Consider the following 22,181-nt stretch of genomic DNA (forward strand, 5'->3'; position numbering starts at 1 on the left):
CTTTCTCGAAGACGCTCATCATATTTTTGCAGAATTCCTCCCATTCAGCCCGGGAACTATGTTTCGTGGGGCAAGGGATTCTTTTTGGCGAAACAGAGGAAGAGGAAGACGGAGAAGGGGATCTTCGACGTCTTCTCTTCGAGTGCTTCGATCTCGAGGAGTGATGAGACCCACTCCGAGACCGGGAGCGCGAATATGTCGAGGAGACTGAGTGTCTCGACTTCGTCGACGAAGAAGCTTTAAAAGTCTTACCTTTCTCCAGCTTCCCCCTACGCTCCTTCAGGGCCTTAGCTGTCATGGACATACAGTCCTCGCATTCCGAACAATGGTGTTCAGCTCCCAAACACCACAGACAAACTCTGTGAGGGTCAGTCAGCGACATCTTTTTCCCACAATCTCTGCATTTTTTGAAGCCGGATCGAGGAGTTGTCGGTTCCGACGAGGAAGCCATCGAGTACGGATCGAATGACTCGAGGTAAATAGGATTAATCTGACAAGAACTGGGCAACGGCATTCCGAGGCACTGAGTAAGCGCGGAAAAACGGAACTGAGCAACGGACGCTGCGCGCGGCCTTTATAGGCAGGATGACGTCGATACGGCGGCTGTCGAGAGACATCGACTCGGAGGACGTCGACGCGCAGCGCCCTCTAGAGAGAAAAAAATTTCCGAGGCCAGCAGAGCTGGAAGGAGATATCTAAGATGAGGAATACGTCGGAGGACACAATCCCTTCGAAATATGATTCTCTACCAGTCTAATAAGTACTTTAAGTAGACATAATACGCAGCAAAACACCTAGTCTATTTATAAAAGAGCACATGGTCAAGGAGGACACAACCCACTCCTACACTAGAATGCAAGTCCACTACCTGATTACAGGCATATAGAGGCAAAGGATGGGATGAAACGGGAACCAGACATTAAGAACTCCCTCTTAATAATCATTACAGTACACAAGATGCCAACATATAACTGTCACTGTAACACAAAACATAGGAAAAACATGGAATATTCACCTCACTGTCAATGCAGGGCCCTTTGGCAACCTTTGGCTCTCCAGATGTTTCAGACTACAAATCCCAGAACTATGCTGTTAGGGATGATGGGAGTTCTAGTCCAAAACATCTGAAGAGCCAGAGGTTGCAGGCACCTGGCCTAAAAGGTGAAAAACAATTCAGCCACAAAAAGATAAAATACCTTTAAGCTAATTGCACTTGGACATCACACTTCCACAGAAAATAAGCAGGAGAAGCTGCAGCTCAGCCCCGATGGAAGTCGATGATAAAATACTGTCAAGGCCCGCCCACAGTAATCTGTGCTAGACCATTGACCACAGGGATCCATGAGGGCAATAAATGAAACTAACCCACCAACCCAGGGGCCCAGAGATAGATACTCAGGTTGATGGTGACAAAAAAGATGGTTGAGGTGAAGTGAAACAACCCGGTAAGTAAAAAGCGTCACCAGGTGAGATTTACAGGATTCTAATTGCCAGGGACTTGAACCTCAGCCCATAATGACCAAGATGTGGAAAAAGAACAAGCTCCCTTCCCAGCAGCGGGATCCTGAAGCCAGAAGTTGTAGCAATGCCATGGATGACTCCAGAAAGACATGAGAACCCAGCAAAGCAGGTTACAGCTGCTCTTCAAAGGAAGGCAGCCACCCAGCAAGAAACAGTGGGGATGATCCAGGATGGCCCAGAGAAGCAGATGAGGTGGGGTACTGCAGTCGCAATACCCTTCCAGGTGACAGCAGCTCCCAAAACCAAGTAGAGACTTCCACATCAGCAAAATAAAGTCTGAAGTTAAACAGCACAGAGACGGCCCCAGCACAGAATGCCTGACCCAGCCAGTAAATGGGAAGACAAAGGAGGCCAAGGAACGGTGCACAGCAGCTAAAAATGAGGCCTGGAGTAAGCCCTATGACACAGGGACCAGCCACTATGACCAGATCTGGTCTGTAATAACGGTGCAACAACAGTGGGAATCCTCCAGCAGGTAGGCAAGCTGCATTTCTTCTGAGAAAACCTGGTCTCAATTGAATGCAGGCTCAGGGTTTCTTCTAGATATACACACACTCACAGAGGCTGGCCCAAGTCAGTCCATCAATCATACAAAGGATTACAAAAAATAAAAAAAATAAAAAATAAAAGGGGTTAGGCTGCCAACCAATCTGGTTAGCACCCTGATACCACTACTTGAACAAGGCCACACCAACAAGACAGAATGTGAAAAAGCCAGACCAGTGCCAGGAACCTATCTAGACCAGTTCATAGGAGGCACGGCTAGACTAAAAGAATGGTCATGTTATGTCCACTTTGGGGTTTCTCTGAACAAATAAAGGTACCGAAAAAACCAAATGGCTGAGCAGAACTTACTTCAATACATTAGAACTCCAATGGTCACTAATAAGGCACATGGGACTATTTAAATGCAGTGAATCTGCGTGCACCCCTAGTGAAGCCAAAATGAATCACAGCTGCCAAAAGCCTATTCCCTAAATCCAATGTAGGGAGATCGTAGGGACAAAATAAAAATGCTTAAGAGGCCCTCTGTCCCAGAAGCCTCAAGAGCTGCCATGGGATCATACAGTTAAAAAGTGGTGTAGTGGCAGGGGAACTTCAGTAGAAGTCCTCTTGGCCACAATAAAATAGGTCAGAGATCCAAAAAAAAAAAAAGTAAAAAAAGAAGCAAAAAAAGCACTAAAAGTTAAGGAGTTCCTAAAAAAGGACAATAGAACTCCCAAAAAAGGAAATGCTGCCAATGTCTTTGGCACTTGACTGTCCTAAAACCCTGAAATACCAACCCATTAAGCGATAGGGGGTACCACATTACTTACCGTAATAGCATTTGATGGTTACATCTGCTTAGATTCACATGCTGTGCATATGGTCTGACATCCAGTGGTAACCGCAGAGTATTGTAATCTCGTCTTTCGGGGACCGAAAGGGGACGTCTGCATAGGCGTGTCTGTAACAATATCCCTATCGTGACGTGTAGTGTACCCAAAATCTCTCACACGCAGGAGGTCCCTCCGATTGTATTTTTTCTGCCATGAGGGAGCCCAAGGCTATTGATGAAGAGAGAAAGTAGTAAGACTATGTTCCTTCCACCCCGAGCAGGGAGGTAGGGAGGGCGCATGTGAATCTAAGCAGATACAATCATCAGAAATGCTATTACGGTAAGTAATGCATGTCTTCTGATGCTTGTTAATCTTCTTAGGATCACATGCTGTGCATAGACTAGCGAGCAGTACCCGGAGTTGGAGGTGGGTTGTGAGAAGAAACAGTAGTGAAAAGATGACTTAGTACTGCTTGTCCCACCTGAGAATCAGACCCAGAATGAGTGTTTAGGCAATAGTATTTTGTAAAGGTGTGTACAGAACTCCAGGTTGCCGCTTTGGAAATGGACTCTAGGGGAATATTTGCAATGAATGCTATGGATGCCCCAGTGCATGAGTAGAATGTGCTCTAGGCTTGAAGGGCAGTTCTCTCTTAGTAAGAGAGAACCAAACAGTGTGATGCATTTGACAATCCTACTTGAGATCGCTGATTTAGAGACAGGATCCCCCTCTCTACCAGCTCCCACTGAAATGAAAAATTGGTTTGTTTTCCACAGTGGTTTTGTTCTTTCCAGGTAAAACATGACTGCCCTGCGCACATCTAGTGTGTGTAGGCTTCTTTCGGCCATGCTAGTGGGATTCTGGAAAGGTAGGTAGTTCAATCGATTGGTTCACATGGAACTTCGAGATGAATTTAGGCGCGAATCTGGGATGCGTGCGCAGAACTACCTTATCCCTGTGGACTGTAACAAAGGGGTATAGAACAGAAAGGGCCTGTAGTTCACTAAGCCTTCTGATAGAAACGATAGCCATTAGGAAGGCCGTTTTATAAGTAAGGTCTTTCAGACTTGCTTTATGCATTGGCTCAAAGGGAGATCACATGAGCCTGGTTAAAACCACATTTAGATCCCATCCAGGAGCTGGGTGAGAAATGGGAGGATAAATCCTCTTAACCCCTTCCATAAAGGCCTTAATCACCGGTATCTTCCACCACAACACCTTTTGTTGCAACGTGGTGTAGGCTGAAAGAGCAGCCAGATGAACCTTCAGTGAATTGAAGATCAACCCTTTGTCCATAGGGTTAGGTATAGCACAATGTGTGTGGGTGAGCAATATGGGATTGACGCCCTTGGTATTACACTAGATAACAAAACGTTTCCATTTGCTGGCATAGCAATAACAGGGGTTAGGTTTTCTAGCTTCCCTGATTATGTCCATGCACCTCTGAGGAAGCTGTAGGTGTCCAAACTCTATGACCTCAGGAGCCAGGCTGCGAAGTTCAGAGTTTGTGGGCATGGGTGTAGGGTCTCCCCCTGTCCTGAGACAACATGTACGGGCAGGGTAGTTTTACTGGTGGGGAGAGGGACAATTCCATCAGATGAGCAAACCAGGGTTGGCGGGCCCACATGGGGGCCACCAGTATCATGGTAACTGGTTCCTGGTGCATCTTGTGCACTATCTTTTTGAGAAGGTGAGTCGGGGGGTGAGGGGAGGGAGCGTAGACAAATTTCCCCAACCACGTTATCCAGAGACCGTTCCCCTTGGAGCGGTTCTGGGGGTACCTGGAGGTGTAGTCTTGGCATTGGGCGTTCTCCTGAGTCGCAAAAAGGTTGATCTCTGGGAAGCCCCATTCTGCAAAGACGTTGGACACTATGCCTTCGTGCAGACCGCATTCGTATTCTATGGGCAGAGGGAAATCTCTGCTGAGCACGTCTGCCAGAAGATTGAGTTCCTCTGGAACATGTTGGGACGAAAGAAACATCTTTGAGAGCCCACATCCAAATGGTTTGCGACAGCTTGGATAGCTCTGGAGAGCGAGTGCCCCCGTTTGTTCAGGTAATACATGGCTGTAGTGCCTGTTAGAATCAGCACTGTCTTCCCTTGTAGTTGCATCTGAAAAGCCTTTAATGCCTTGAACACCGCTAATGGCTCCAGTAAATTTATATGACTGGATGCTACTTGTTGGGACCACACTCCATGTGCTGTCTGCTGAAGCAGGTGAGCCCCCCCCCCCACTCCGTGAGAGATGAGTCTGTCGTGAGAGTGGCTTCCACTGCAGGGGTGGTGAAGGTATTCCCCATTAGAAGGTTTTCCCTTGACCACCATTGCAGAGAGAGAACGAGGGCTGGCGAGACACCTACCAGATCTATCCATTGTCCGCTGGCCTGACACCACTGGCTGTTGAGCCACTCTTGCATGGGGCGCATGCGCAGCCGCGCGTGGGGAGCCAAGTATATGTACAACGCCATCATTCCTAGCAAACGCATGGCTTTGCGCACCATCACCTCCTGACTGGCTACATATTGAGGGATCTGAAAAAGCATGCTCTGAACCCTCTCGCTGGAGGGAAAGACGAGGCCGTCTTTCGTCCGAATTAGAGCTCCCAGATTTGTTTTGTTTGACTGGGGACTAAACTGGATTTTTTCTCGTTGACAGAGAAACCCACACTGAACAGGTCTACAGTCTTTTGGGTGTTCAAAAAACATGTGTCGTACGAGTCCCCTGTTATGAGCCAGTCGTCGAGGTTAGGGTAAACCGGGACGGATAGTCTGCAAAGGTGTGCTGCTTCTACTGCCGGGACTTTGGTAAACACCCTTGACGGCGAGGCGATGCCAAAGGGGAGCACTTTGAATTGGTAATGCCTGTTCTCTATCATGAACCTTCGATATCTCCTGTGCGCTGGCAACATTAAAATGTGAAAGTATGCGTCTTTCATGTCCAATGTTGCCATGTAATCCCCCCTGCTTCAACAGTGGGATCACCTCCTGTAGTGTTACCATACAAAACCTTTGAGGTTTTATGAATTTGTTCGCTGGGCGCAGGTCTAGAACAGGGAACATGGTGGTCCTTTTTGTGTACAAGGAAGTACACTGAATAAATACCCTTGGTTACCTGAAGAATAGGGACGGCTTCCATGGCGTCCTTTCCCAGCAGCGCTTCCACCTCTTAATTCAGGATCTCCAGATGGTCCGGTGAGAGGCACCGTGAGCACGGTGATCGGAATTGTGGAGGTCCGGTGAATTCCACGCAGTACCCGTGGGCGACCATCTTTATGACCCACTGGTGTGAAGTTATCCCCTCCGACGCTGTGAGGAAAGATGTTAAGCGCCCCCCGACCGGGGTGACATGGTAGGGGACCTGGATCTGATGGTCATTTCTGACCAGAGGCTGCAGCTCCTCTAGGGTTGGGGCCTCTACCTGTGGCTTTGCCGCGTAACTGACCCCTTGGTGGGTAGTATGCAGGGCTTCCTGATGTTTGTCCAGCATTAAAGTTTCCTGTGCTATAGTTGTTCTGACTTGCACGGGACTGCCCTCGAAAGGACTGACGAGAATTACCTCCCCTCTGGGGGGGAAGGTATTTGAGTAATTTGTTGCAGAGAGTTAAGAGACTCATGCTCTTTTTTGTCTGTTACTAGGGCCTCATCGACCACCTTTCCGAAGAGGTTAGTTTCTTCAATGGGTTTATTGATGAGAGCGGCCTGTGTCTCAGGCTTAAACCCTGAGATACGAAGCCAAGCGTGCCTCTTAAGTAAGGTTCCCTGGGCCAGAGACCTGCCTGCTGTTTCAACCGTGTCCAGAGTGTTCTTTATTACATTCTGGTTTACTTGCCTGCCTTCGGCCACAATAGTGAGAAGCTTGGACCCAACGGGCTCTGGGACCTCCTGGAGACCTTCTTGTACTAGGTTCCATTGAGCATCAGCATAACTCACCAGCAGCATAGTGTTATTAGCTATGCGCGTGGTATATGCGGCAGCCGTGGTAACCCGCTTACCCAAGGCATGCAACCTCTTGGATGCTCTATCCGGAGGCACCTCCCCCATAGAAAGGGGTACTCCTGCCCATTTCCGGGTGGTAGTCACTACCAGGGAATCGGGGGTGCCATGCCCTTTAATGTATTGAGGGTCCGATGGAGCTGGCTGAAATAACTTTTCTACTCTTGGGTTCACTGCCCCGGTCTGAGCTGGTGACACCAGGGAGGGGCCAATCTTCTCTTAACAGAATAAAGGAGGGTATGGCATGGCTAGAGGGGGGTTTCTCCTTGAGAATGTCTTCTACAAAGTCCTGCTCAGGCACCGCCTCTTGAGTAGTGATTTGAAAGTGATCTGCTGCCTTCCTTAACATGGCATTGAAGTCCATTTGGTCATCTACAGGTGAGGCCTGGCGAGCCGGGGTGGACAGAGGAGAATCCAGGCACAGAACATCAGTGTCCTGATCTTGTTGGGGGAGCGTCCATGGGTCCGTCCCCACTTGGTGGGTTTCTTCCCAATTGTCCGTGGCATCCACCTGGTCCTCATTGTAGCCCTGCAGGAAGGAAGGTTCTTCATCTTCACTGTAAATGTCCTGATAAGTATCCATTTGAACGATGTATTCATGATGGACGGGGACCGAGGGCTGATCTTCTTGGAAATGTGAAGCAGATTTAAGATTAGGTTCTCCACGAGATCTTGGGAAGGATGTTCAGAAAAATAAAAACATTTTTTTTTCAAGACGATCCATGCACCCTTCAAATTTCTCCCTTGTCCACTTAGAGGAACTATAAGGGCCTAAGGGTGGAAAAATGTCGTCTTCCGCCCCTTTACGCCGAAATTTGTCACTCAGGGTGTTGGAAAGAGGCTCTTGACTGTCCTCGTACGTCTTGCGAGAATCGGGGCACCATGGCGTATCTATAGATATGTCTGCGGCCTGCTGCATGTTTTTCGATGGAATAGGTATAAGCCCAACCGCCGAAGTAATTCTTGCAATACTGTGATCAATTTCTGCCGAATCGTCGTGAGTTAGTGGTTCCGAAGGTCAATCGGTAGATTTAACGCCTACCGCAGCATTAGAGGGCCTAGGCCTTGAGGCTTAGTCGTAGTTTTTGGGGACAGTCAAAATTCCGTGCTTCAACGTGTAAGGAACAAGTTACTTACCTGGTACTGCTGTTCTCCAGCATGGGTCTGGCATGGATTCACATGCTCATGAATATTCCCCGTCGTCAGGCTGGGAATCCTCGGTAAAGAAAAAATCAATATCAGTTTCGTTTCTGATCTGTCTTTCGTAGTAGTAACCAATCACTGATCTCTGCGTCATACTGACCACAGCCAATGACTGCCCTCTACCTAAGCCCCGCCTCTGGCAGCCATCTTCAGATTTGGTAGCACGTGAAGTGGCAGTATGACCAAGTTCCTTCTCCAGCATGGGGTCTGGCATGGATTCACATGCTCATGAATAAAGAATACATAGCAGTACACACATGCACAACCACGGGAGGTGGCAAAGGCTCAACATTAAGCATTACATCAAACTCAACATTAAGCAATTCTTACCTCCTCACCAGGCTCACCTTAGGCGAACAGGTTGCGCAGCACTGCTTGGCCGACCCTGGACTCCTCCCTGGAATCCCGGTCGACGCAGTAGAATTTCGTGAAGGTGTCGGTCGACCTCCACGTAGCAGCCCTGCAGATGTCCAGCAAGGGCACACCAGATAGGAACGCCGTGGTAGCCGCGATCGCTATGGTGGAATGGGCTCTCGGACGGCCAGGCAGCGGTCGGTTTGCCAACCGATGACAGTACATGATACAGCCGGAGAGCCATCTGAAAATGGAGGCCTTTGAGAGAGCCTTCCCCTGATTGACCGGTCCAAAGTTCACAAAAAGTTGTGACGTCTTCCGGTCCACGTAGAACTTCAGCGCTCTAGCCACATCCAGCAAGTGCAAAGTCCTTTCGGCCGGCGACGAAGGCGACGGGAAGAAAACAGGCAACACCAAGGGTTCGTTGAGGTGGAAGTCCGACGGCACCTTGGGCATGAAGGAGGGGTGCGTCCTGAGCACCACCCTCGTGTCGTGAAAAGTCAAGTACGGTGGCTTGCAGGAAAGGGCCTGGATCCCTCCCACTCGTCGTGCGGAGGTGATGGCCACAAGGAACGCTGTTTTCCACGACAAGAACTTCAACGGGGGCGAGTGCAGAGGCTCGAACGGAGGTCCCATGAGCTTGGTCAGCACCACGTTGAGCTCCCACGCCGGGGCCGGAGCCTTCACCGGCGGGAACGATCTGAACAGTCCCTTCATGAATTCTTTTACCAGACGATGAGACCACAAAGACGTCCGCCCCGTGGTTCTGGTGTGTCGGGAGATCGCAGCAAGATGAATCTTGATGGACGCGTGAGCCAGTCCAGCCTTGGCCAGCGTCAGAAGGTACGGCAGTACTTGGGGGGCCGTAATCCGTAGAGGGTGAATCTTCTGTGCGTGGCACCAGACAGAGAACCTCTTCCATTTGTGTCCATAGCATGTAAGAGTTGAGGACGCCCTGGCCTTTGCAAGCACCTCTCTGCAGTCGGCCGGTATCCTCCAAACTGTAACGCTGCAGGAGCCAGGCCTGCAAGTTCAGCGACTTCGGGTCGTGATGGAGGATGGCACCTCCTTCCCTGGAGAGAAGATCCGCGTCCACTGGCAGCTTGATTGACGGGGACGCTGACAAGTCCAGAAGGTCTGGGAACCATATCTGTCTCGGCCACGCAGGTGCGACGAGGATCATCCTGCACCGTGACCTCTTGAGCTGGTTGATGAGCCGGATCAGCAACGGCAATGGAGGGAACGTGTATAGAAACAGGCCCTCCCAGGGGAACGAGAAAGCATCGCCCATGCTCCTCGGCTGGGGAAACCTGCTGGCGAACCTCCGGCACTTGGAGTTCGTCGCCGTCGCGAACAGATCGATCTGGGGAGTGCCCCACCGTCGAAAGAGGCGGTCCACTAGATCCTGTCGTAGTTCCCACTCGTGGCACGAGCGCAGCTCTCTGCTGATCGAGTCGGCGATGGTGTTTTTTTATTCCTGCCAGATGCAACGGCACCAGAAACATCCCTTGGGCGACGGCCCAATGCCACAGATCCTGCGCCTCCCTGGACAGGGCTGGGGATCTGGTACCGCCCTGCTTCCTGATGTAGAACATGGTGGTAGTGTTGTCGGTGAAGATCCTCACCACCTTGCCCTTGAGGGACGGAAGGAAGGACCTGAGGGCCCAAAACACTGCACGGAGCTCCAGGACGTTGATATGGAAGGACTTCTCCGTCAGGAGCCAAAGGCCTCTCGCGTGCAGATTTTCGGTGTGCGCTCCCCACCCTTCCAGGGAGGCATCCATGGTCACTGTCTCTTGGTGGTCGGGGGTCTGGAAGTCCACACCCGCCGTCAAATGCGCGCGGGTGCCCCACCACCGGATTGCTCGTCGGAAACTTTCGTCGAGTGTGATCCTCTCCTCGAAGCTGCCCGTCCTCTGGATCCAACGCGCGTCCAGGAATTCCTGTAACGGGCGCATCCGAAGCCTGCACAGGCGGACGAGATAAATGCAAGAAGACATCATTCCGAGGAGGGATTTGATGGACCTCACCCTGGCCGCGTCCGCAACCAGCATCCGCTGTACCTTGCCCACAATGGCCCTCGTCCTTTCCTCCGACAGAGAGGCCAGAAGCGACACTGTGTCGAGCTTCGCTCCCAGAAACAGTGCGACTTGCGAGGGCTGTCTCGATAGAGGCCTTAGCCGGATGGATTAAGGCTTTCACCACCTTAGGTGCGCTCACAGCCTTCTCCTTGAGGGGGGGGGGGGACACTGCCTCGCTCTCCCTCCGATGGGGTCTTCGAGCTCGACCGGGGCCTCTCCAGGAGCTTCGCCGGGTGCTTGGCCTTCCTCTTACCCGACCCAGAGCGTTGGCTCGTGGTTGATGGTGCCGGGGAGGGTGCGCCCTGCCTGGCGCCCGTAGAGCCCGACCGTTCGGCGCTCCCGGTGCCAGCGGACTTGCGGTGCTTGGCCTTGTGTTGGACCCCCGTCGCAGGGGCGTCCTCAAAGGTCTTAGAAGACCGCTCGGATTTCTTCCTCTTCTTCTCGCCGGACGGGCTCTTTCCTTCCAGCCAGTTGGCGAGACGTTGATGGCGGTCCTTCATTGTCCGCTCTGACATATTGCCGCAAAACGCACAGTCCTTCTCCACGTGCGTCTTGTCCTCATGAAGGCAGTAAAGGCAAAGTGAGTGTTCGTCCTCCTTAAAGACATTCTGAAGCTGGCATCCAGGGCAGACCCTGAACAGCTTTCCGGGCGTCGAGCTTCCCTTCTCCTGGGCCATGTCCGAGATGGGCCTGAGAAACTTCTGGAATCCTCCAAAAGCGTGGCTCGACGAAATCTTCACCATTGAGGGGCGTAGACGAATCCGACACGGGTCCCCGTTAATCGGATGAAGAGACGGTGTAGCTTGAGGCTCTTTGACTGAAAAAAAAAGAGAAATTTTTCTGAGAAAAAACGTGAAAAAAAAGCACTAATGCTCGAGAGCAATAGCATGAGGATCCCAACTCTTGAACGTGCGGTAAAAATCTGAAGATGGCTGCCAGAGGCAGGGCTTAGGTAGAGGGCAGTCATTGGCTGTGGTCAGTCGACGCAGAGATCAGTGATTGGTTACTACTACGAAAGACAGATCAGAAACGAAACCGATACTGATTTTTTCTTTACCGAGGATTCCCAGCCTGACGACGGGGAATATTCATGAGCATGTGAATCCATGCCAGACCCCATGCTGGAGAAACCTGATTTAGGGGTAGCGCCCTTGTTTGTTTTGGAATGCCCAGTCGTCAAACGCTGCTGCGGATGCGGGGAAGGCTTTTGATCTGAACGATCAGAGGAATCAGCTGAAATTTGACGGCCCTGCTGGCGCTTTCACCTTTTTTGACATACCGGTTGAAATTGGTGGAGGGGTTGTGCGTTTAGTGTAATGCGTTCTTTGTACGCCCCTGTCGCTGGGTGTTGTCCTTGAAGCAAGACTAGCGTCAGACCTTGAAGGGTCGGGGATGGGCGTGGCGGACCTAGAAGTGTCCCCCTCGAGGTCTATCACATCCGCAACAGATGTTTGGTCATTGGAGGTGCCCCCATCACTTTCGGCAGGTGTAGCAGTGGGGGAAGAGGGTTCAGCCTGCGACATACCGTACATAGCCCACCGCTTTACACGGCGCTCCTTAAGGGTCTTAGGCCGAAGGAGTTTACAAGCCGCACACCGCTTCTCGTCGTGATCTAAGGGGAGACAGGAGTTGCACATCCTGTGCTCGTCCTTCCACGGGTATCTGACGCTACACTTAGGGCAGAACCTAAAAGGAGTCCTTTCCTTAGCGAAAGGGAAAGATGACCAGACCTAGTGGGTAAAGAGGGGGAAAGAGGGTGGGGCCTGGCTAAGTGCCCTGTAGGGAAGACGCATATTCGGCAAGCTCTGCATGATGTGATCACGATAAGCTGCAAAATACGTTTTATAGAACCTCAAGGCATCTGTGGGTCGCTACAATCGCTGCTGAACACATCCAGCAGTTCTATCCTGAATTTGGAGACCAAAAGTACCCTAATTCGAACAGGACACAGCGGAACGCAGTGCCGCGGAGCCGAGCAGCAAATGGCGCCCGCCATATGAAAGACTCAAACGGCACTGTGCCCACCGATTTGGAGCAACGGTCTGAGTCCTGGCAGGCCCAGAAGAATTGGGGAGCGAACCGGAGGACTCCGAGCACAGTAGGAGGCTCGGAGAGGTGAGAAGACCGCTGCAACCGAAGAGCAGTGGCGGGTACGCCTGGCGGCGCTGACTGGCTCCAGCGGCCCGGCGGTCTTGGCGCTCCACGTGAGGACTGCCATCCAGGGAAGCCAAGTGAGCAGGACGAGAGGCAGAAGTGTTGCACCCTGTCGCTATGCGTGGGGCCTGAGGCGGCACGAGAGAACTTGGGAGCAGCAGCGTTGCTGCGGAATGCGTGGAGTCTGCCCCTGCAGAAGTGACTGTGACGGCACTGGTGCGGGGAGACCCGGACGGCGAGAGGCCAGCGGCGGAGAGTGGAGCGTGAACCCAGAGATCACAGACATGGCTGCCTGGCTGAGACAGCCACACAAGGTGAGGGATAGTGGGGTGGGGAGACCCAGCCAGATAGCTGCAACCTTGCATCCCGAGAGCTGGGTGACCTACCCCCCCCATTGAACTCGGCTTCCACAGAGAAGGTGAACGCCTCGGCGCCAGCGGCGCGAGGTCTGCAGCGGAGCGCAGAGGGCGAGCCCGGCGAACTAATGGGACCACTGCCTAGGGATCAGTGAAGCGGCGAGGGAGAAAACACAGAGCGTATTGGCGCCGGGGCTTGAGCTGCCTGCCCGACGATAGCACCTACAGTGCGCGCAAGTAACCACGCTACCTCCAAATAGTGCAGCACCCACAGCAAACGCAGATCTCCACCTGAAAATCACCAGAACCCCCGCCCCGGTGTAATGTCCTTAAAGGGGACGAGAGCTAAGCAAAGGCAGACCATCATGGAGACTTATGCAGCCGAAGGGTCCACGAGACCTGAAACCGCTAACAAAAGCACTGCATCAGCGCTGCCCGACCTCTCTGGAACGGCAGTGGAGCCAGGTAGCTTGCAGATCCTAGAAGCTATCAAGACGCTCCAAATGACGATGGAGAGCAAAATTGACACGGTGGCCATAGACCTGGGCCTATTGCGACAGGATGTCCGTTCCATTGCCGGCAGGACTGAAGTGCTTGAAACCCAGGTCTGAGAAAACACAGAAGACAAAACACAGCTTCTGAAAGATGTTGACGAACTACAACAAAGAGTAAAACACCTGGAAGATAGGGCTGAAGAAGCCGAACGGCGTGCACGCCGAAATATTAGGATTTAAGGCCTGCCAGAGGGCATCGAGGGATCCGACCCCACCAACTACGTTGAGAATCTTTTGATACAGGAGATTGGGGCGGAGAAACTCTCACAAGGCTTCACCATTGAAAGAACCCACCGATCCCTCTCAAAACGACCACCCCCCCCGGGCTCCGCCTAGGCCAGTGATAGCAAAAGTGCTCAACTATAAAGACAGGGAGACAATCATGGTAAGCAGACCCTGGGGACAAAAAGAGATACGAAATAGATGGGAGCCCTGTGGTGTAGCTACATTCGGAGACCCCAACATTCGCTGAGCTCAATGAAACCACGGGACTGCCGACAGGACAGTTCCTGCTCCACAGAGCAGTGGTGCGAAGGCTTACGGACAGATGGCCAGAGGCCAAGAACCTGGAAACAGTGCACGAGATCATAGAGAACATGCTGAATGCAGCTGAGGGGGGACATGAAACCTCACGGCTTTACGAAGCGTTACTGGACAGCACAACCAAACAAGGACTCAAATGTAAAGTGAAATGGGAAAACTAACTGGGCTTGGAATTTGAAGATCCGGAATAGGAAAACATAACCCACTACCACAAAAAGGTCTCCAGGAATGCCCGCTTGCAGCTTATACAGTTCTACATCATCAACAGAGCGTACCTCACACCGGAAGTGATCTCCAGGTTCAGAGGGGCGGGAGTCCACGAATGTCCTAAATGTAACAAACCCAGGGTGGGAATGACTCACATGTTCTGGGGATGCCGTATGATACAACCCTTTTAGACACAGATAGCTGCAAAAGTGGCAGAGGCAGGCATCGATATAGATGTGCAAACACCAATGGCATGCATCTTGGGCAGATATAAAAAAAAGCAGGAAGAATAAACCTTTAAACAAGCTAAGGGATCTGATACATAATAGCAAAGAGACACATTGCTATGGGATGGAAAAGCGCAAAAAGGAAAGACATAACGGAAATATGGCCACCCAGACCCCACTCTCCCTACTGCGAAAGCTGGCCAGAGGGCCCGGCCACGTGGATGCTTCAGCCGGATCTTAGGCGCCGAAATCCCCTGCCGTAGGTAAATCCCCCGCAGTCTTCATCGAAGTTGTTCTTGCCGTCGAAATAACTTAAAGAGTAATAACCGACAAGACGGTTTAAGATAAACAATGTCTCTTCTGTAAGAGCTCTGCTATAGGGCGACCAGTTATCTGGGCGAACAAAAAAAACAATCTGAGGGACCTCGGCGAGTGAGGGATTTTGGGTACACTACACGTCATGATAGGGATAGTGCCACAGACACGCCTATGCCGACATCCCCTTTTGGTCCCAGAAAGACAAGATGCAATACTCTGCGGTTACCACTGTATGTCAGACCATATGCACAGCATGTGATTCTAAGCAGATTAACAAGCATCAGAAAACTGAGATTTTGCAGAATGAGAAGGCTCTTTAGCATGACAAGCCTGGCTCAAAGTTAAGTCATAGCCCTTGGAACCATTGGTGCTAGCAATCCACCTGGCAACGTTCACAATCATACACAAATAATCATGTGCTCAGAAATAATAGGCAGAGTTGTGTCTGTATCAGTCACTCGCCTGAAAAAAAGCGTTTTATGGCAATGTATTCTGTATCTGCGCATTGGTCATTTCAAAAGTTACAAGCAACCAAGCTTAATGAAAGTTATTTTGTTGAGACAAACTCACCTTATTAAGGGTTCGGACAGCAGCAAATCTCAAGGCAGGCTTGGGTGAGCTACAGAAAAGCTGCAAAACTAAACACAATCAAATTGAAAACATATTCAGAAAGTTTGAAATGGCATTAGCATCACAAGTTCATCTCTACATGTGAGTAAGCTTTTTCTAAGCATGGGTTCCTGGAGGCCCCTACTATTTTCCCAGTTATTTATTTGCTTATATTCAATTATTTAAAACTTTTTGTTAATTTTTCTAGATAAACTTTAATACAGGAAACCAAATATCCTACATTTGGAAACCCCATACAAAGTATTTTGGGATTTTAAAGTTTTCAAAAAATCTGTGGCTCTTAGGTGAGTATTCCTAGACATCCACCTGGAGGTAATACTTTAGTAAACTATCCCAGTGGTTTGTAGATCCCAAACTCTTGGTATCAGCCTATACTAACTCAGGACCTTGGTAGAGTAGCAGAGCAGTCAGGCTTGTTTTAAGAGGAAGATCTGAGCTGTAGGTAAGTACACTGAACCCAGTTAGACATGTACATCAAAGAAGCACATACACTTATAATTGACATTAAAATTGATATTTACACAAGGGTCACTATTAGAATCTTAGCAGTTAAATCATCACACATAGGTAAACTTTTCAATACTTTCAAATAGGCACTTCTTAGTGTGAAATACCTGAAGGTATCTCACATAGCGAACCTCAAGAACCCCTTATTCAGGTGGCCAACGAAGGGCTGATTCGCTCAGATCCCATCTCTGGGGGTGAAAGAGTGAGAAAGACTCACCAGGATGGGGAAGCCTAGGGTAGTAGTCGAGGGAATAACCCAAGAGAGACGTATTATTGTACTGGAGAAGGAGAGGAGGGCGAGACCAGCTGCAGAGGGAACCGGCACCACGTGGGTGCTAACTCGAGAAACTCTGGTCGATCCCCCATCTGAGTGAAACTACATATACCAGAAAGCCGTAGGAGAGTCACCAAGATAGGTCAAAGTGGTCATTCAGGAGGTGAAGCAAAACCCCTGTCCAGTCGAAAGCCTTAACTGAGAAAGAAAGGGATGTGAATCCTGCAACCATTGAAAGCAAATGCAAATGTAAAGTTGGCAAGAGTGAACCCGGAAGAGGGATGGTGACAAGAAGGGGGCAAGTTTAAAGTCCCAAGAAACCGTGTGTTCACAAGAAGGAACGTCCACTGGAACCCAGACGTGAACCCATCCGAGGGATGTCCACTGGAACGGTTTAAAAAGAGACAGATTCGAGGAAGAGCCTCGTGAACCCGGGGGAGGGAGACTGAAAGTAAAGAGGGGTTGGCACCCTGAAGAGGGAGACCCAGGGGTGAAGCCATCACCCAATAGGGATCCAAGCCCGAACGAGGGAGATCCAGGGATGAAGCAGTCACCCAAAGTCGAGAAGCCATAGTGAACCCGGAGGAGGGAGGCTAAAGATTTGAGAAGGGTCTGCACCCAGAAGAGGGGGACGCATGGGTGGAAACCTATCACCCGAATATAGGGAAGAAACCCTTATGAAATAACTTTTTGCTTTGATACTTTGGAAGCTATCAGGCCCTCGGCACCAGGAGGCAAAACCACCAAAGGTCTTGATACTGATGGGAACTGTTTTTGAAGGGTACAGGCCCAAACGAGGGAGATCTAGGGGTGAAGCCATCACCCAAAGAAAACGTGAAAAGGAACTTTGTGTTCGTTTTGTTATTGAATACGTCAGGTCCTCGAAGGCAAGACACTTTCAAGAGAAATGAGACTTGGACATCGAGGCTCCTGATAGACTGGAACAGAACTGTTGTCTTGTGCTGGGGAAAGCTTGAGTGTGTGCTGTGCTCCAAGATCCCACTTTACCCCGTGCTCAACACGTGGAGAAGGGAGACCCAAGCTACCTCATCCAGACATATTACTTGTGAACACTTCTTTCTTTTCTTGAAAACCATCCCACACCCTTTTTGTATTAGTTGGAAGGTTTGGCAATAGGTTTGTTAGTGTAGGCCCTTTTTTATTTGCCAAGATGCCTCAAGGACGGCCTTATTTTCATTTGATGGTCGACGCTTGCTCCCATCTTAGATTAAGGTTTAGATTAGGCGTTTTTCCAACCTGCATACAGTTTGATAAACACCCTTGTACTGTGATCACTTGTGTCTGTCTTTACTGTTGCCACCATGAGTTCCTTACATTAGCTGGTAGGTGCTGAAGGCATACAATTGTTACAGGAGTTAGACAGTTATATCAGTAATACATTGCGTAAAAGTAATACAGTAATAGTATATAAGATAGTGATTTTTGGGGAGGAAAACGGTTGGTTTGTGTTATCCTAGTAGAGGTTCAGGTGCTAGAGGCGCAAGTCCTTTAAAGTAAAAAACGCAACCCTAGTTAAAAGGTGGTTCGTATCGGGTTTAAGTCTTGCAAAGCAGAAGAAATCGAAAGTTCCTGTGGATACTTTCTAGTCTCTAGGAAGGAAAATCTAAGAATGCTTAACCAACGTTGGAGACCCTGAGATAGAAACCTCTAAATGGGACACAAGCAGCGGCTTCAGTTGAAGGTAAGAGGGGGTTGCCATGGACACCTTTATGTGCACTCCAACGCTCTGGAACCGACTTTCTGGACTCAGGTAAGCAATACATTTTTTCCCCATAGAACCTTAGGTTAGAAGAAAATGTTCGTGATGGAGGCTCCGCGATGTTGCAGCTCTGAACCCGTGGTCTGGACTCTTTGGACTGACTGAAGGCAGGACAATGGACAGGATCTCTAAGCATCAGTCTCGAGGGAGGACCTGGGGCCTGACTTCAACTTCTTGGTTCACTCTACAGTTTTGGCGCCTTTTCTGCATCACCAACAAAGGACGCGGATCGCCCAGTCAATTTTCTTCACTTCCTGCAGTCCCACACTCTGATGAGGGGGCCTGGGCAAGTTGGAACCGGATCTCTGGAGTGTCCTTGGGGGCTCAGCAAAGACTTGGACGGATTCGGCCTTTCCATGATGATGCACTCGAAACGGGCAGCTGGTCTCCAGGTATTCAGGTTCTGCAGCTCTTGAAACTCATAGGACCTCGGGAGATGGCTCAATTCAAAGTTCGTCTTGGGATTAATTGTTCCCACCAGCCAAAGGGAAGGAGTCCTCTTCAGAGCTCTTCTGTCACACAGAAAACTGAGTCAGAAGTGCAGTGGTCGCTTCACAGTGTTGCAAAGGGTCTGCAGGAGTCTCTGGTCGTCATTTTCTTTCGTTACTACAGCTTCCAGTGGTCTACTTGCTTTTCACTCCAGAAGCTTGACCTTTTATACAGTTCCAGTACACACTCCTCTGCAATCTCTCTCAGCATTTTACAGAAAGGGGCATTTGGCTGTCCAATCAGGACCACCAGACCCCTTGTGGGAGCTGGTCCTATTCAGGCCCTCTGGCAAACAAAGGACAGGGCGATGGAAAACTCCTTCCCCATTTCTTGCCTGCCCAGACACTCTGGGGCCTAGGCGGGGATACCCAAGGGTTCCCGCTAAAGGCAAAACACACACACACCTCCCCTCCCAAAGCCGTAGAAGGGCTAGCAAAGAACAACCACGCTAGTAAGGGTGAAAAAAGAAGGTCGGACCCAAGTTGGTACTTGGGTGCCACCATTGTGCACTACTGAGGCTATGGACATAGTGTGCGGTACATAAATTACACAATAGTTGGTAGAACACATCCACTGCCACCAGCCAGAACTAGGGGATTGTCAATGTGACTGAAAAGTCACAGGAGCAGAAAGAAGGGGGATACTAGGTATCCCATTGGCACTCCACACAAGGTGGTGAATGCCCATCTCTCAGACTATAACATTTTGGGAGAGATACTAAGTCTCGGAACAGTGGTTAGTTGAGGATTTAGTAAAAAAGAATCTCAAAGGAGGACCCCAAGGGTCCCCAGCAACACTGCCCATAAGGAGCTGTGTGCTACAATATTAAAATACAGATGCATTTAAAAGCTATGGAGCAGACAGAGTCCATAGTACAGGTAGAATACAAAGAATAGAGTTCCAAAAGACACAGCCCACAAGAATGAATGAGTGAAAAAGGCTCCAGTCATTCAGGATTTAAAGAAAAAGGTCCAGAAATCCAGCAAAAGGTGTTGGGGGTCTCACTAGGAGACGGGATGAAGCATACAAATGCTAAATCCCCCCAACAGTGAACCTCATATGCTTCCATAACGACCAGCACCAGAGCAATGTTTAGCTTGTATTTTTCAGCTTGCTGGTGCCACCCCATCTCCAAATGTGGTAAAAGGAAGTGGCGTTCTGAGGCCCATGGGCATGTGTACAAACATTAAAATAAAAAAATAAAATAAATAACTGTTGGGGGAACTAGAATTACTGGTACTGTTTCCTCTTAATATGCTAGATTCAGCAGAGGAATGTACCATTACAACTGAAAAGTCTAGTCCAACTAAAGGCTGTAGCAAGACAAGATTTTATTTAAATGAAAGGGGAATACACGTACCCCATTTTAAATACAAAATCTACAAAAGAGAAATTGTTTGCAGTTCGAGAAACCAAATAATATAATTCTACTGAATCTTAGAGAAGTCTAGGGCATGCTGCTTTATATACAGCCAGTGATAAGCTAGCTTTTTAAGAGAGCCCTTAGCCAGGTCAACATATTTGACCACTAGCTCCATCATTTGTGTTCTGTATGAGTGCGGATGCCTGATTTTTTCCTCTGTGAAAAGTGCCAAAAGACTGAGGTGACTAGAGGCCATATAAAATCCCACACATTTAAAATACAAATTATAGCCACCTTTGCTTGTTAAGCAAGGGTTTGTAATCATAAGCACTTGAAAAGAAAAAAGGCAGCAGTTACAGATGCAGCTGGAAGCCAAGCAAAAAGTACGGTTCACCATCCGACATTACGAAATAACCTCACACAAGTAAAACATTTGACAAAACATTAAAACAGATTTCTGAAACCTAAAACGCTTTTCCCCCAATTCATAAGTAAAAATAATATTCCTTGCAAAAACCATGAAATGCTTACTTGTTTCACTTACATTACTTTATGGGGCATACAGATCTAATGTACTTGGGTCTGGTCAAAACCTGCAAACAATTAGTTTCTACACAAACCGCTTCAGCCTCCCATTCCAAATTGGCACATCAGACCTTTGAGATCTTTATACCAGTTCGGCACCATATAAGACTTGTAAACAGTCTTCATATCTCTCTATTATATAAAAGGAGGGGGAGAGAAGAGAAGAGATTAGATTCAGCATATTTCTCAACATGCTACAAACCTTATATATGGCATGTGGGTAGGTTCCATGGTGTAGACAATGTAAGAAGTATAAATTCTACCCTTTTCGAATTTTTCTTTTTAAGCGGCCTGCATTGCTTACCCTTGCCATATGGCTCTTCGCGCCGTAGCTGTACGTTCATTTTTCCTAAAGGTCATCAGTTCATGAAACCTTCCTAAACATACAACACTATCAGCATTCTAGCCGACATTAGCGGCACTCACTTGGAAGTAATGCGGGTGACACAAAACTGTGCTTTTGTAGGAAACGGTGCATGTCTCTGCAATAGTGTCCGCAATGACATTGTCTGTCATTTTGTGGCAAATCTCTCATGAGAATTACAGAACCTTTATTTCCCATGGAAGTTGATGAATGAATGCCATTTCAAGAGTACAAAGCTTACAAGCTTCAGCCCTACACGTACGGCACTTATGTTGAGGTTGCTGCTACCCCTGCTGTAGATCGGGAAACCAATAATGTTGCTGCACAATCTCAACGCTCCAAATCAAAGTAGCGGCAATCGATTTACGGGAGTCCTGCTTTTATCATTGTCAGCTTTATGTGGCTTGCTCCACAGTTAGAAACAAAGACAATTTGTTCACAGGAAAGACTAGCAATATTGTCTACAAAGAAGCATTAGTTTAGTACATCAAATAAACTTCAAACTATGACTGCAATAGGAATGTGAAGCACGGGTACACCTGATAGTCCAATATAAAGTGACTCATAGCAGGCTTGGGCAAAATATACAATAAAGCAGTTTCCACTTGTTTCCCCCCCAGCCTGTAATAGTGGTTTTAATGACATTATATGCAGATCCACATGTAAAGCCGTTTTTATATATTCCCAGTGTTCGCAGTGTGAAGGCGCCTTCCTAAACCAGGCATACCAGTTTCCTTCAAGCACTGGCTCACCTCTGGTAGCAGTGGTCGAGCATTCCTCAGGTGGGATACAGCGTAGACAAAAATACAGGGTAACACAGCACCACTTAGAATAAAGTGAAGTCCACACTGAGGCCATTGTGAAAATACTTAGGTTATGATTCTGAAGAATGTTACAGGACAGACAACGCTGCCTTACCCATTCAGCTTCATCACACACCTCTACCCCACTAGGGCCAAACCAGAAAAGACCAAGACACGCCACCGCTCATTCAAGTATGTAGCAATGGATGCATTTGAAAGAAATATCACCTTGGAAACACCATTCCAACACCTTGTAGAAAGTCAACATCCAGCTCAGCACACTCAACCACAGCAAGTCTACCAACAGAATCCGAGTGATTTTACAGAAGGCAAAATTATCGCGGCTAAAATGTCTGAAAACAAAGTGTCAGTATGACCAATAGTTCGATCACTTTGTTTTCTGACATTTCAGCCCCGATAATTTGCTAAATCACACACACACACACACACAGACACACACACACACACACACAATCACCACCAACATAAACAACACACACTTACCTTGCCTTCACGATGGTTCCTGCAGCACCAGTTCCCTTTCACTTGCAAGATCG

The 22,181-nt window shown here is 49.0% G+C and overlaps 1 protein-coding gene across 2 annotated transcripts in view; it reads right to left on the bottom strand.

The window, feature by feature from the left end:
• COPG2 (COPI coat complex subunit gamma 2) overlaps window positions 1-22,181 on the bottom strand; it is a 621,430-nt gene that overhangs the window by 410,991 nt on the left and 188,258 nt on the right. For both annotated transcript variants that reach the window (XM_069629620.1, XM_069629619.1), the window contains one exon: window positions 15,400-15,467. In XM_069629620.1, the coding sequence (XP_069485721.1) occupies window positions 15,400-15,467 (68 nt within the window). The remainder of the gene's footprint in view (window positions 1-15,399; window positions 15,468-22,181) is intronic.

Source organism: Ambystoma mexicanum, chromosome 12 (assembly GCF_040938575.1).
Source record: "Ambystoma mexicanum isolate Mex_15411 chromosome 12, UKY_AmexF1_1, whole genome shotgun sequence".
Lineage (NCBI taxonomy): Eukaryota > Metazoa > Chordata > Amphibia > Caudata > Ambystomatidae > Ambystoma > Ambystoma mexicanum.